At 39.0% G+C, this 16,532-nt stretch overlaps 1 protein-coding gene across 1 annotated transcript in view; it reads right to left on the bottom strand.

The window, feature by feature from the left end:
- Positions 1–16,532, bottom strand: part of crhr1 (corticotropin releasing hormone receptor 1) — an 87,368-nt gene that overhangs the window by 27,175 nt on the left and 43,661 nt on the right. The window contains exon 6 of the mRNA XM_027030045.2: positions 6,978–7,084. Within this exon, the coding sequence (XP_026885846.1) occupies positions 6,978–7,084 (107 nt within the window). The remainder of the gene's footprint in view (positions 1–6,977; positions 7,085–16,532) is intronic.

Below are 16,532 nucleotides of genomic sequence, written 5' to 3'. Positions count from 1 at the left end.
TGCTGTCAGATTGCTAGCTGCAGTTTCCAATTCTAACTTCAGTGGTCCTTTCTGTATGTGTGTACGTGCATGTGTGTGTGTGTGAGCGTGTATGTGTGTGTGGTATTTGAGAAACATCTGGACACAACTGCTTTTATCTACTATCTTTTCTACTTATCTACTACAATTTTGCATGTGTACACCCTCTTAACTCTGCTGGTTCCTGACTGGACCCTGTCAACTCTCTCATGATGCATGATCTCTCATGCATGATGCATGATCTCTCATGCATATCTCAACTTTAGCCTTGCAGCTGAACCCCTTGTGGCATGTTTACCACCCAGCGTATGCCTCAGTCCTTCATCCCCATTATGTGGGAATTAGAAATTGCTTTACTCACTACCACAGCATAAGGGTCTGTGTATATTGTTCAAGTCATGGAAGATCCATTTTAAATCTCTGTGGAGAGATGGATAAAGGATGCAAACAGGTTCAGATCAATAGATATATAAAATATGTAATGATAAGAGACAAGAGGATACTTTGGTTAACTGCAGCTTTGTAATTGTAGCTTTGATGGGGAGAGAAGGGTAGAAGTGTTTTGCTTGAGATCAGGAATCAACATGAGCCCTTTGTCACAGTGTTAAAGGTTCAAAATATGAATGGCAGATTTAGGCTCACAACAGCACTAAATTGTTAAAGGTTTTTAAAAGAACTAGCCTAATATAATTTAATCCAATCCTAACCCTATTTGGGATGCATATAACCACAATCAATTCTAATGATGAATGTAAGATTTAAAAAGTGGACTTTTAGCATAGAGATCTGTGTGTCTGTGTGTGGGCATTTGTTTTGGTTCAATTCCAGTATTATTTTTAATGAGTCATTTATACAAAGCTTGGAGTAACTGAGCAAATAATCACAGCCATCTGTGAGCATCACTTTGCAAGGTAAAATGAAAGAAATTATTACAATATCAGTTAGATGTACTTTTTCATAGTCAGGCACATTTTCACTGCTTAGAATAAGCAAAGCACCAAGTTTAGCAGTGACCAGCTTTCTGTGGGCTCTTTCCTCTGGTTGGCTGGGTTCCAGTACTTTTGCAGATTAACAAGACAGCTGAGCATAACAGCACATGAGTGTGAGATACTGGCCCAGCACCATGAAAACCTGTGTATGGTGTTAATGCAGTCTCCTCTCAATTCAAGGTTAAAAGCACAGGAACACCAGGACGTGCGGCCTAAGGGAAAATGCTCTATGTGTGGACCCTAGTTAAGTGTCACCCAATCTCTCACTTATCACAGCCATGTTCTCATCTGACCTTGACAAAAACTAAACAAATAAGTTATTTTGAGGGCTTCCAAATAAATAAATATTTGGAGCTCTCAGGGCTTTCAAATAAATAAATAAATAAATAAATAAAAGTAATTAGGTAAGCAAATGAACACAGTGGGTGGGTATGCATGAAAATTCAGAATTTGTAATTATTGGTACTCTGCTAGAGTGGCTGAGGATGGGTGGGACAGGACAGAGCTGAGCAGCCACAGCTATACAGTTCCTTTTAAAGTAGGTTTTGATGTCATGATTAAAAAAGGGAGACCTTTTTAAATTGTTATGGATGAATGAATGAAGTGTTCTCTGAAACAATGCCTTTGTATCTTACAACTCTTTAAAATTCAGAATATGGGCGTATATATAGATATTTTCTGACATATCTTTAAGATATTTACTCAAGCTCATGTACATCTTAAACATATGTATAAATTAAACTGTTTTTGACAAGTCTTCAACCAAGCATATTCATTAAAGCCTCTGATGTTTCCATGTTGGTATGTGTACAAAATGTCCCTTACTAGGTGTTTACTGATCACAAACAGAGCAATAGTGATTATCTCCGTGCCAACCATCTCCATGGTCACAATCCTGATGGTGGCATAACTGACCACACTGGCAAGAATTGGAGAACATATTAAACTCCAACATAAGCTCTCCCCAGTGGAAACATGGCTGTTTGCCTACTGGAGTAATTAAGAAAGGAACCATTAATATTATTAATACCAATCTAATAAAAACTGACTCTAATGCAGGAAAGGGTCTTACTATAAGGAGACAGACGTCTTCCAGTGCAATGGTAATTAACCAAATTCAATATTGCATAAAACACTACGTGACTTTAGTGACAGCTAACCAAAATGGTATACTTTGCATAAGATCAGCCTTGTTTTGCAACTACTGATACTGCAATTATCTTTTTCTTTGCCATGCTCTGTAAGATTCACCCCTTAAGTAATTATTTCCTGTTCTTTATCACTGCTATCAAACAGTAGGCTTTGGCATATGAAAACAAATGGACTTTGCTAGATGAAGCAAGTCTGACTTTGCTGTATATCAATGGTGTCTGGAAGTCTAGCTGTTGAAATCTTGATGCTGCCATTGAGGGAAACCGCATTTTATATGGATCAGACTCTTGCTACATCTTATATGGGACAGTGCTACATAATATTACAGTAACGTATTCAACACATCAGATTAGTGATAGAGGTGGGGTAGTTTACATTATGTTTAAAACATATAAGGCATGCAATAAACATTAAATCACTGTAACTGAGCCTGTGACCTCCTATTTTCTGATACTATGAAGAGTTAAACAGCCTTCCTCAGTGCTTATCACTAACTGAGTGCTATGTTTACTGCAGTTTGTTGAAGACCTGCCCACTAATACATAGGTGCCATGGATACAGTGTACCAGGCTTTTCTCCATTTGTGCTGTTCCTTTTCTTGAATAATCTGGAGTGATGTGCCTGGCCAGTTAAAGGCCTCTAGAGGCTCAACACCAGAGGCTTCTATGCTACCCTGGCCATATAAAGGATAAACAAGAGTAAAGTGTAGAGGCAGGAGAGAAACGTGTACACCCTCTGGTTCCGCTCTCTCTGCCAGGGTCCTACATTAGATAGCCATGCCTGCTTTGCTCAGTTCCTATGGCTTCAGAGTGCTTACGGAAGGGCCTCCTGGAGCGTCTCATAACCCAAATGGCGTGCAGATGTACCGGTAACACCCCACACTGGGGCCTGGCCTGAATGCAGGCAGGTCGCTGCAGGGGTCTGGCAGAGGGCCAGCGCTTCATGCAGGGGCCATGTGCTCTGAGGTCTGCTGACTATCTAACCCTGCTGCTTTCTCCTACGTCAGCATAGACACAAATAGCAGCGTAGAGGTCCTCCTTATACAAAACACAGACATTTGCAAATTGAGTATATTATCCTTTATTGTGTCTTCTGAGAAGTGGTGATTATGGAAGACAATTAAGATTTAACAACTGAGATGTTCTCTAATTTAATTTACTTAAACCATTCCCAAGCATTAAGATATGTTTCATTAAAAACATTATCATTAATGCTCTTAATGTAATCTATGTTACATTATAACCCTTCACTGCTTTAATTGAGTTTCTGGTAAAACTCATTGAAGCAGGAACTATTTTAGAAAACGTGATACTGTGAACACAAACAAGCATGTGAAAGCCTCCATTGTTTAATCACTGATGACAGGTTGGACAAAAGGTATGAGCATTTAACTTTGATTGCTTGCAATAATGGAAGATGAACTTAATGCTGGAGAACATGTTCTAGCATGTTTCTTTTATGGTAACACTAGAGTGAATGAGCAAACACAGCTGAAACAGCTCAAACCTTGACCATGCTGTTCACTTGGCTGAAACCTTCTCAGGAGCTGTTTGGAGAGTTCTTGGTTTTGGACTGCCAAAAGCATGCCCTGGAGTGCTTTGTTTACAGCATTTCATACTGTGACGTAATGCAAAGAAATGTATTTGCATGTCCTTAATTTTCCTTACTGTCCACCACAGCTGCTCTAGAGCATATTTCAGAAGCATTTCATATAGCACAGCAAAGAAAGACAGTTGCAGTCTGACTCCAAACCAACCAAGCTACTTGTCATGAAATACGATATGAGACATACGATTGTATGTGGACAGAGCCTTGTTACTGTGGTGCAGTGAGGTTAGCCTTCACAGAGTTGCTCACTGGGCTTCGCTCTCTGTTTTATACACTTGAATGCCTGAGTGACAGTGAATGTTGGCACTTACTGAGTCCTAGAATCACTTGCTTCATACATAGAGGAACATTTCAAGCTCCCCCTGACTGCTGAGACTGTGAGAATGAAGGCAATTTTTAAGGCTGCACTTAATCTCACTACATGTAATATTCAGTTTAGCTATTCGAGGTTGCTATTTTGGGATTCTGCATATTTAGATCACAATTGGACTAGACAACACTATGTAATCCAAGAAATTACTTGCTGGTGATATTTTAGTCCTTACACAAAACACTCTAAGCTGGCAAACCTTTGCTGCTGCTTCAGCTCTGCGAGAGTCCAGAAATGGTGAAGGGATCCAAAGGGGATCTTTCAGGAAACACAGATAAATATCCCTGGATTTGCCCATTTAAAAGACCACCTCCACAGCCCCACATGAAGTCCCTTAGGCCAGAGACAGATATGGAATGGAGGTCTGAAGCACTGCAGTGTGAAGCCAAGGCATCTGTTCCTGATAATTATTTCATTACACTGCAGCTCAGTGAGAAGACCAGCACCAAGCAGACTGCAACTTTATGACCTCTGTTTTCCGTTTAAGCCACATAGGCACTTAGTCTCTCAATGACACAATGACATGGAGAAATTGCAATGGCGACAGGCATGGTGGATGTCCCTGTGTCCACTATGTTTCTCAGAAACAGCTACGAAGAGACATAACCCAGAAAATTCAATTTTGTGGCTCTGAATCAGATACTTTAATTAAAAGTCTTATACCTGGAATGGGTTATCTTGGTCAAATTAATAAAGATAGTCTAATGCAGAGTAAATCTGGCCTGGATAACACAAAGCTGTATTGGTCTCCTCACAAATGTTAATCTGCCATAAAACAAACATAAAAGATTGAAGATACACTCAAACATCTGTTCCAGGGGTTGAATTTTGAGTGTAGGTTCAAACTAACCAATAACAGACTGTAATCTTAAACATTATTCTATGTGCAGCTGTTATGGTGTATAAAATTGGATAGCATTGCTTTTCTGAAGTGTTAGTGGCATGCTCTTGAGAGTTTTGACATTGCTCTAAAGATGTCATTGAAGATGTGTTTTTCACTGACCTGCAGTAGGATGATTTTTTGACAAGCTGAGAGTTTATCTAGACAAGCTAGCCTTGGAGGTGAGGATCCAGAGCATGCTTTCTGATGTCTTAGAAGGAAAGTGGCACAGTCTTGATAAGGAAGGTAGCATTTGTGGTGCCCTGGCTCATATCCTTAGGTTTCTGTATTCCATCAGCTATTTCAAGCATTGTCCTTTTCAGCAGTTGCTTGGCTTACAGGTTGAAATGCAAGGCAATGCAAGGCAATGCAAGGCAATGCAAGGCAATGCAAGGCAATGCAAGGCAATGCAAGGCAATGCAAGGCAATGCAAGGCAATGCAAGGCAAGCTTATTTGTATAGCACTTTTCATATACAGTAGCAATTCAAAGTGCTTCATATAGACATAAAGTTTATTACATCTTATGATAGAGATCATAAATGTCACGATTAGTCCCTCCCAGCTTCCGTGTTCCGTGTTTAACCTGCCATGTGTATTTTAGTTCCATGCCATAATTCGGTTTTCTCGTTTTATTAATTAAAAAAAAAATATTTGATGGTTGCGTTTGTGTTAGGTTCATTGTGTTTGGTTTAATGTCGCGAAGTTTGAAAGCCTGTCTGTTTCCAAGTCTTCGTTTGTTAGCCTGTATTGTTATCCTAGCCTTCGTGTTTCCTGGCCTATGTTATAGCCTGCTTCCCCGGTTGCCTTCGTGTGTTTGTTTGTAATGTATCCCCGTAATCTCCGTATTGGCTCAATGACCCTGGACTGCTACATCGACTTTGGATTTTGGATTTGCCCCTAATAAATCTCGCTCTTCTCCGCACATGCGTCCGCCTCGTTACCGCTCACCGTTACAATAAATTTTATTACATCTATCACCTCAGGATAATTTTTGCCAAAAAAAACCAACAACTTTTTAAACACAATTTAAAAACAATTAAGTTAAATATAGTTTAAATGGAAATATAAAGTTAATTTAAAGATGAAAAATGTAATAAATAGAAAAAAATTAATACAAATAAATATAATAAATAAAATATATAAAGCGCAAAAAAATGAAATTAAACAAAGTGTTAAGATAAACTGCTGTGGAGCTAAAATAACACTGTAAACATTGTGTATGTCTATGACATGCCATTACTAATTTTAATTAAAGTTCTCCATAGTATAAGAACCTCAGAGTAGAAGCTAAGACCTGATCAGGTTGTCCTTTGTTTCACATGGCAAAATGCTTGTATATCATGCTGTATATTAATGTATTTAATGGAAAATAATATTGAAGACATCAAGTGTTTTAACTCTTGTAGTTATGTCGAGTGTCCAAAGTAATGTGCTACTACTTGTAATGTGTAACGGTTTTCCCCCCTCTGTAGTCATGGTTCCTATGGCTTTTTTCTTCTGGTTTCATCTAGTTTTATGTTTTGTCTTCCTTGCCTTTCATTGTTTTTACCTGTTTCATTTCCCCCTATTTACCTGTGAATTTATACCTCTTGTCTTGATGTTTTTGTTTCAGTCATTACTTATTTAGCCTGTCTTTGCTTGTGGGTTCTTGGATCCAAATGTTTTAGTCCTGTTATTCCATTGTACAGGCTTACCAACCAAAGACTATGAGACTACAACTATGCTCTTGGAACTATGCTCTTCCCTTAATAGAAATGCTTTTCACTTACACATCTGCACCTTGCCTCAGCTTGTTACGTTATGTAATTTCTATATTAAAGTCTATTGAAATTTCTCAAGAAACACCCATTGATCATTTCCATTGTCTAAAGAAGCTTTCAATCATGAATGGACATATTTTATAGAAATCTTGATATAATTCAGGCTATGAAAAAAGGCCAATTGAACTAGACAACTGACCTGAGCCTCATGAAGAGGATGAAGGCGACCAGCAGAGCTCCCAGAGAAATGCAGTGGCCCAGGTAGTTTATAATAACTGCAATATGGTAGTGCAACTTGCTCTTTTTCTGAAAGAACACAGAAGAGGACACAAAAAGACTCATCAGGAACAATGCTGACTTTTGGGCCTTACATTTACAAATATAGACATCTAATAGCATTGCAAAGCTTCCCAAGTCATAAAACATATAAAAGCAAAACATGAGTGAGCTCCTAAATGCTTTTGTGAGGACTTGCTGGAAACCCTTTAGTGGGCCAGTGATGGGAAACAAGTCCCTAGTTTCATCTGATGAAGTATTGGAGAAAAATACAACAGCTCTTTTATGTCAGTGGACTTTACAAGGCATTCAGCCAGATAATATTCCAGATACTGGCATGACTAATAAATTCATTTTAGTATAAAGGTCATGCAAACTATTACTAAAAGGTGTTTACTGATATTTACTCGGTTATTACAATTTAAATAGTTGTAATGACTAAAATACACTGAATGGCCACTTTATTAGAGATACTTTCATGATTGGAGCATCCCTGTATGGAAATCAGACACAGGATCCTGGCGTGCAGCATAAAATCAGATGAGCAAGTTTTTCATGGATAAGCTTCAGTGTGAATCCACATTAGAATTGGAAAAATGCGGGCTTTGAGAGACTTTGAATGAGGCATTGTCATTGGTGCTAGATTGGCCAGAGTCATTATTTAAAAAACTGCCAATCTTGTTGGGGGGGGGGGGGGGGGGGGGGGGTTGCAGTGGTGTTGAGAGTATACCAAAAAATGTAATCGAGGAAAAACATCCAGCTAAAGGGAATCCTGTGGATGTAAACAACACGTCGATGAAAGGAGTCAGAGGAGAATGTCAAGAATTCTCTGACGACCAGCAGTGCACAGTCAAGCAAATTGTAGCCAAATACAATGCTGGTGCACAAACTAATGTGTCTGATTGCATAACTTGTAACAGCAGAAGACCATTTAGAGTGTGCTCTTTATCAAATGGCAGAAGGACACTTCAATCAGGACAATGTACCATGCAACAAAGGTTGTATAGTCATGGATTGGTTCCAGGAACTTGAAAGTGTGTCTTCCTTGCTTTATGGCCTTCATAGTCTCCAGATCTTAATCCTATAAAGCACCTCTGGGACAGGGTAAAACGGGCTGTTCAGAGCCTGCCAGAACCTGAGAGAGCCTGTGGCAAATGAGAGAAACTATCCTGTCTGCATGGGCCAAGATTCCTGCAGAACTATTTCAACACTTACTGGAATCTAAGCCAGGATACATTGTTGTGGTTCTGAAGACCAAAGGAGGTACAACGTGCTATTATATGGGAGTCTCTAATAAAGTGGCCATTCAATGCATGTTGGATAGATATGCTTTCAGCTGCCTTTTCTACAATCTGTTGATTTTCAGGATCAGACTGAAACAGTAAGACTAGATTAGAACTGTATGCTGGGATGGGAGGCAAGGATATTTACAAAAAGAACAGTCTCCACGCAGTATGATAAACCATAGATCATTTTACACAGTCCTGCCTGACAGTAACAATGTTGCTAATGAATTTCCAAATATTAAATAGTTAGTAGTAAATAAATAACCATAATAAACAACCATAACATTGACCCCATCTCATTATTTGTGCAGTTGGATTTTGATGCCAAATGGTCTCTGACACATGAGGTTTTGTAGCTTGAAATGTTTGTGTTCTCTGTTCAAAGGGAAATTACCTTCCTTGCTGCCTGTCCCTTTGCACTATACAAATGGCACAATTGGGTTCCAGGGAGCATATGTTGATCACGTAATGATTAGCTTTGTGTGTCTGCATGCACGTATGCATGCGGGTGTTTGGCGATATCAGGTGCTCAGTGATCGCAGGGGCCGATACCCCCTCCCTGTGCCTCCAGGCTGTGCACTCCTGTGATTCACAAATCTGTCACTGATGTCCTTTGGCCCCTGCAAGTGTGTTTGAGCCTCCTTTCACTGCTCATGATAGAGTTTTGCTGGCTTTCAAAGAGAACACTGTGCATTGATTTCACAGAAATATCTGTACAAATTTATAATAGAGCCTTGTGATTCATTCTTGGATTGTAGCCTCATGCAACTTGCCATTTCTATAAAAGATTAGTAGAGCAAGATGTTTAGCAAGAAATGACAATGTTCCACTGATTTAATGAATGGAAACATGTAAAAAAATAATGAGATATGAGTCAATCAGCAACCCTAAGTATTCTCCTAATGAGTATGTCATTTGGTCATATTGACAACAGCTCAAGGGCAAATCAGACTTGCATGACTGCAGGCTTGTAGGAAGGAATAAGTGAAATAAGATGATTTAAAATAAATTTTGATTGCTGTAGTCATATTTTATACAGATTCAAAGACAATGAACACAGGTGTTCATCGGCATAAAATGAGGCAGGCTCAGAGTGACGTGGCAGCTGGCAGAGCTGGACACAAGCACGCAGTTGAAGGATATTTATTATGGCAACTGGCAAAAAGAATAGACACAAATACAAAAACCAACAACACACACAAAAAAATAAAAATAAATACACACAGGCCAGACAGGAATCTGAAAGGGAAAATTAATGATACCAAAATAGGATAAAACCCATTAAGGTTCTTAATGGAAAACAGGAAAATTCACATTACTACATACTATCATTCAAGTCATATACCAAGACACAGCAATCAGGGGTATTTATACGCAGCCTAATGAATATGAACTAGACAAAGGTGAAACCAATCCAAGGCTGGAAAAATCAATATAAGGGGACTAACAGGGACCGTGTAACGGAGCTGCCTGAGTACCAAAAGGTGTGGAGCAGGACGCACAGACTCTGTCAACTTGGACGAACATTTATTACACCCAACATTGCAGCACTCACATATAACATGAACGATGAACATGAACACGAATACATTTAACAATGGCGAGACTAACCATAACATCATCATGCTACACCAACAATGACCAACATAGTGCACACTTTGACATGGGTTTATATACATAAAGACAAGACAAAGTGCAGGTGTGCGCAGGTGTGGCCACAAACAAATATTCTCCCAATTCACATGGCAGGCCAAACCATGTAACTTGTGTGAGGTGAGCGATTTGTGACAGACTCAAACCAAAACAAAAAATTCATGGCTAGGAGTAGTATCCTCTCTGTGCTGTCCTCGTCCAGTACCAATCAATTATATTGCTATCATCACTTTAATATTTTACCTAAGTATAATTTCTTAAGCTTTGAAAATCTGGTAAAATTTTCAAATATAATATTAGTTCTTAAATTCGTAAATGGTCTTGCACATTAGTGCTAGGACAGTTTGTACATAAACTTACAAATAGATCAACCAGGGACATCAAGAAAGGTGACTATGTAGTATCATTAAGGAAAAATGCTTTTGGTCAATCAGCATTTGACCAAATTTAGAGTATCACATGACTGGATTTGTCTCCCCTCTGATTTAAGACATTTGAAAATTATTAATTTATTTTAGTCATTAAGAATATGGTTATTGCAAAGCTAAAAGTGCCAACATTTAATCATGTTTGTTGCTTCTGTTCCGTGTGTTTTGTATATGTCTGTTTTATTCAACTTGTACTCTAATTTGTGTTCCCTCATTTGTTCCCTCATTTGTGTTTGTGTGGAATTGTAAGCATTTGTATTTTTCAACATCAACCTGCCCAGGGACAACAGAAGAAAATTAGACATTTGGCTAAATCTGGGTCATTTACATCATTCCATACATAATGATGTTGATTGATGTGTGTTGTAGTCTGCATGGCTTTCGACACAAAGCTAAACCCTAACATGGGGGCTCTTCAAAGGCAGCTCCACGTGATCTAGTCACTGTGAATGCCTGACACACTGGCGATGCACTCGCCCTACTTTCCACTGTCTTCCCTCCCCAATGGCCATGTGGCACTGGGACCAGCAGAGTGGCACTGGGACTGGCCACACTCACATGCAGCCACCCCTGTGTTATTTTCCTTTTTTCTTTCCTAACTCCAGTCATCCAGTTATAATGTCACCTGTTCTTTGACATCAGCATCTTAAAACCTGAAACATAATTGATTCTTTTGAAAGGTGTTTTTTTTTTTTAAATAAAGCATTTTTCTGTTTGCGGTTTTACAGCACAAGAAAAAATGCTTATCATTATTGCTGTTGGTGGCATTAGTACTGTGTGGGATTTTGCAGTTATTTTAGTAACAGCAGCAGATATCTTCATAATAATAAGCATATACATATATGCTCCCTGCCAGCCACCTGTACTGGTTGGTGCAATTTCTACATATATTGTTACTTGTTTTCTGGCATACTTGTTTATCTTGTGCAATTCCCTTATTGTATGTGCAAAATCTCCCTCCCTTTATTATTCCCTGTGCATTTCTAGTTATCTTTATATCTTTAAATGAAAGGCATATGCTGTGGTATAAGAACTGCATTGTACCTAAGATTCCCCTTAATTCTCAATGCATATCACAGTAAAAACAAATATTGAATCCATGGGAAAATGGTGCAGTATTCTTTGCTGTGCAATTCCGTCTCCAGCTTGCCCTACTGCCCGTCAGGGCTAATGGGGCTGTTCTGGACAGGTCTCTTAAGAGTGGCCAGCTGCTCCAGGACAACCTACTTTCAAGTTACTCCTTTTTTTTTGTGACCATTTCCACTACCTGTTACTACAATAAATCCCTGTTTTTTATCCGCAAGCGTCTGATTTTGCCTGGCCCATAACAGTTAACACCTTGTCTACCTGTCCTCGTCTGTAGTGAGCTCCTGTACTGCAGTGGCTCCACTGGCAATCGCTGTCTCCTCACTCCTTCCAAACAAGAGCATCAACTTTGCCAGATCTATGAAAGTGCTTTTTTGTGTTTGGAGAGCTCATGGGATTAGCAAAATGAATTTATGCCTCCATGACCTGAGAAAATTGAAAGCAGAAAAAAAGAAGTATAAAAGAATAAATGTGTGAAGAATTTTATATAATCAGAAATATCACCTGGACAGCTGCCTGTATTTGTCCCAACATAATCCTAGAAGGTAAGGGTGACATGTCTAAACATCTCATGACATTATTATTATACTATAATATATCTGCATTAACTATCAGTGGGGCTATTCTGAAGATTAGATCTGAAAACACATCAATAATTTCTCAGTTGTGTTACTGAAAGGAGGTTAAATGTAAGACAAAACTATTTCTACCAATGGAAAGAAGAGAGAACCATTTTTCTCTCATGAAGGCGAACGCAGAAATGCCCAGTCAGCTGAAGGAAACTGCTAATCCATGATATGAATGTGATGATCACTCAATTGAAAATCACTCAAATGAAAATCGTATGAGTGTGATGAGTGTATAATAACATTAGATCAGCAGGTGTTATGCCAGTTATCACACATTTAAATAGCAATTAAATGGCATTTTTGAGAACATTCACATTGAGATAATAGGAAATAGTGGGGATCCTGATGGCTACTCCTGTAAAGTGTCTTAAGAGGACTTGAAGACAAAACGTGAAGCCCTTACACTGCAGATGCCATTTATAAATATTTGCTACTTTGTAGTAGTAAATCTTTAAGTGTGCAGAATTTGCTGACCCACTCTTTCCCTCTGGATACTTACATTGTAGAAAGACTGATTATACTTCCTGCAGAAAGCTCATGAGCAAGTCCTACAATCTAGCATGGATGACCATTTTCAAAAGCATTTGCATGATCCAGATGTTTTTCTACAAGACTACTTAATTATGGCACTATATAAAAAATAACCTAACAAATTGTATTTCCAGGCGAACATGGTCTATAGGCTAATCTATGGCATTAATCATTATTTCCTCTAAACTATTAGACAATAAACAGTGTTGTAAAATATGAAACTGCAATAATTATAGAATGAAATTCAGAGTGGTATAGGCTGAGAGGCCTCTGGAGCAACTATATATCTGCCTGTTTACTGTTGCTGTACTTCCCCCCAGCTAGTGCCGATGTACCTGGAATATCATGCCCCTGGGCAGAGCTTGTGTCTCCCACTGGGGCAGTTCCTACATTTGCCTAAAGAGTGAGCAGTCTGGTGCCACCACATGTGCCTCTCTGTGAGCTAACTTATTAATTATTAAATCTATAGTCCTGCAGGAAGCAGATGGCAGAGATAACTGGTAGCTAGCACCTGTCTGCCTGGCTTTGTGTCCATCTGTGTGTGTGCATGCTTGTGTGTGTGTGCATGCATGAGTGCGTGTGTGTGTGCGTGTGTGTATGTGTGTGCGTGTGTGTTTGTGTGTGTGTGTGTGTGTGTGTGTGTGTGTGTTTGTGTGTGTCTGTGCACTTTAGACAAGTGAGGGGCTTTGAGCAACCTTGTGCCTCTTTTTGCCAGTTGCATGATCAGTGTTGTAAGTGTTTGACAAGCTAAGTTGTACTGCATGCTCTGCGATATTGACCAACCAGTAAGTTATAGCTATTAGCTGTCATGAATTTGGATGTTACAGGCACAAACAACAACAACAAAAAAATTTACAGACTGTTTCAAATGAAACTGACAGCAACAAAATAACAAGTTTTAAACAAACAAACAAACAAAAAAACCCATAAAACAATTACAATTCTTGTGAAAACATAATTTTAAAAATCTCTACAAACCTAGTGGGTAAGAATTTGAGCTAGTGAAAATTTGTGGGTCCGAATCCTAACTCTGCTATGCAGCCACTGTTGGGCCCTTGAGCAAGGCCCTTAACCTCTTGGCTTCAGGGCAACTGTACGATGGTTGACCCTCTGCTCTGACCATAGCGCACAAAGAAGCTGGGATATGTGAAGACTGCATTTCATTGTATTGTACACGTATATATGAATAAATGCATTACATCTGGCTTGATTACCATAGTGTTTGATTAGAGCAGGTCTGAATTTGCATTTATATATTACCACAGGATTCCATTAGAACAGGTCTGAAGAATTCTCAGTGTGATTAGAGTGATGCATGTTTTCATGGGTATTACTTATACCATATCTAAAAAGGATGGTAAAAAGGATGGTTTTATAGCTTGTAACAGAAAACCCAAAACTTAACCATAATGATGTAGATGACTTGCTTTATAGTTATATTAAAAGTAGTGGCTGTGCATTATTGTGGAAGTCTATTCTGAGGTAATACCTGCACACTGGTCAGTTTATTAATGTATATAATAATATTTATTATTCAGCCAGGAAAACAGCAGATTTCCCTGATTTAGTACTTCCAGTGCACATTGTTTTAACAGTTTATTCTTCCAAATCCTTCAGCTTATAATATTTCTACTGTGCCACAGACAAGTTTATGTTCTTCAGCAAAAATCTCCTGACAGTCATATTCAACAAAGTAGCTTTGATATGAAGGTGATGGTATCACCTTGACAGGCAGAGACACAGCTGTGGAATCAGCTCTGATTTGAGTGAGGGAAGCATTGAAGTAGGAGCCAGCCTTTTTTTTTCTCTTTGCTGAAACAAAAAAGTACAGTTGGGCTCACAAGGTAGGAATGGCTGCTTTCATCCCTCACATAAGGTGATTGCAATCCAACAGACTCTCTCCTCAGTTCTGCTGTTAATCTACCAAATCAAATATCACTGCACTTCCGATAGCATTGCTGGCTATCAGGTTAATAATATATTCTGCATTAAAGTGTAAAATGTTAATTGTAATAGCATAGCAGTTGAATAGAAGATAATATATTGCATTATATGCAGCAAATGACATATTAATCTCAATGACAAAAATAACTCTAGACCCAATTTGGTTATAAGCAAACAGTGTGACTATTCTAGCAGCATGTACACAGTTCTGCATGGAGTACTAATACACCGTGTTCATCCTGGTTAGCAACACAAGCTGAATGCTGAAGAATATTTTATCGGGTGGTTTAAGGCATGCATGCACTCATTGGTTCTACATTCGTGTCACTTTTGTACTGCCAAATCTTTAGCCCTTTCCATTCTAATGTATTGTTGTTGCTTCTTCTGAACTCTAACTTTTTCCTACACTTCTTTAATGACAAAACTTTCTAACATCAACAACTCCTTGAGTTCTACCCCCACAGATGTTTCTTCTTTTACTTCCCTTTCCTTTAGCCAGCAACTCGCTCTCCTTCCAACTTCTTGTTTTCAAAACTGTTGATTCTTCTTTCAGTGCTGACATCATTACTCTAAAACTACCAACTGCTCTCTTGTTCCCCTCTCTACCTTACCAAAGCTTCTCTTCCCACCCTGGTCCCTCATTTTCCAGCTATCATCAGTAAATCACTACTTCTTGGCCAAGTTTCCTCTGCCTACAAGATGGCTGCAATTAGCCATATACTTAAAAAGCCTGGCCTTGACCTGATCTTAACAACTACAGCCCCATTTCTAATCTTCCATTTTTGTCCAGAATCCTTGAACAAACCATTGCCAACTCCAAGGCTACCTGCAAACTAACAATCTTTTTTAACCATTCAGTCTGAATTCCATCCTTTCCATAGTATAGAAACTGCCCTGGATTAAGGTCATTAGCAACATTCTTCTGTCTGCCAATGAGGGTGCACTTAGTATCCTTATTGTGCTCAACCTAAGTGCCACCTTTGACATTTATGCCATTCCATCCTCCTGTCAAGGATCTATGAACTAGGCATTGATGAATCTGCTCTGGACTAATTCACCTTTTACCTAACTGACAGAAAGCAATTTATCACTCTCTGGACACACCTCCTCCACCTATGCTGTCATTCAAAGGGTCCTACATGGCTCAGGTGAGGGACCTTCCTTGTTTATCATCTATATACTCCCCCTCAGATATATTATATGTAGTTTCAACTTGGACTTTTATTGCTATGTGGATGACACCCACAGATCTATCTCAGGAATAAATCAATTAAATATTCTCCACTACAAAAATTTAGAAGAAGGCCTTTCAGAAAATAAACTCTGGATGAAACAAAACTTCCCTATGTTAAATAGCAACAAAACTGAGCTCATCCTCATAGGTTCAAAATTAACCCTCTTGGTTCTCTCCCTCTACGTATTGATGCTATATCTCTGTCTGCCCCAGCCCCAGTTAAAAATCTGGGCTGTTATCCTTGATGCAACGGTTGCATTTGATGCCCATATCTGCACTACTGTTAAAACTTCCTTCTTTCAATTATGCATTATTTCAAAAATGCAACCATGCTGCTCTCTATCTGCTGCTGAATCTCTCATTCATGCTTTGATCTCTATCTGCCTGAACTACTGCAACTCTCGCCTTGCTGGCATCAGCTCATCTCTCCTTCACAAGCTTCAAATAGTTCAGAACTCTGCTGCTCATCCTCTCATTCTCACTAAGTCACACCAGCACATTACAGTCATTCTACAGGATCTTCACTAGCTTTCTGTTAAGTATTGCATGCAGTTCAAAAACGTTATACTCATATATAAAGCTCTCAAAAATTTAACTCTACCTTATCTACCATCTTCTTCACTACAAACCCACTCGCTCTCTCAGGTCTTCTTCTGATGGTCTCCTTCACAGTTTCGGTGACCGAGC

Source organism: Electrophorus electricus, chromosome 1, assembly GCF_013358815.1.
Source record: "Electrophorus electricus isolate fEleEle1 chromosome 1, fEleEle1.pri, whole genome shotgun sequence".
Classification (NCBI taxonomy): domain Eukaryota; kingdom Metazoa; phylum Chordata; class Actinopteri; order Gymnotiformes; family Gymnotidae; genus Electrophorus; species Electrophorus electricus.
This window is presented reverse-complemented; position numbering and strand designations above follow the sequence as displayed.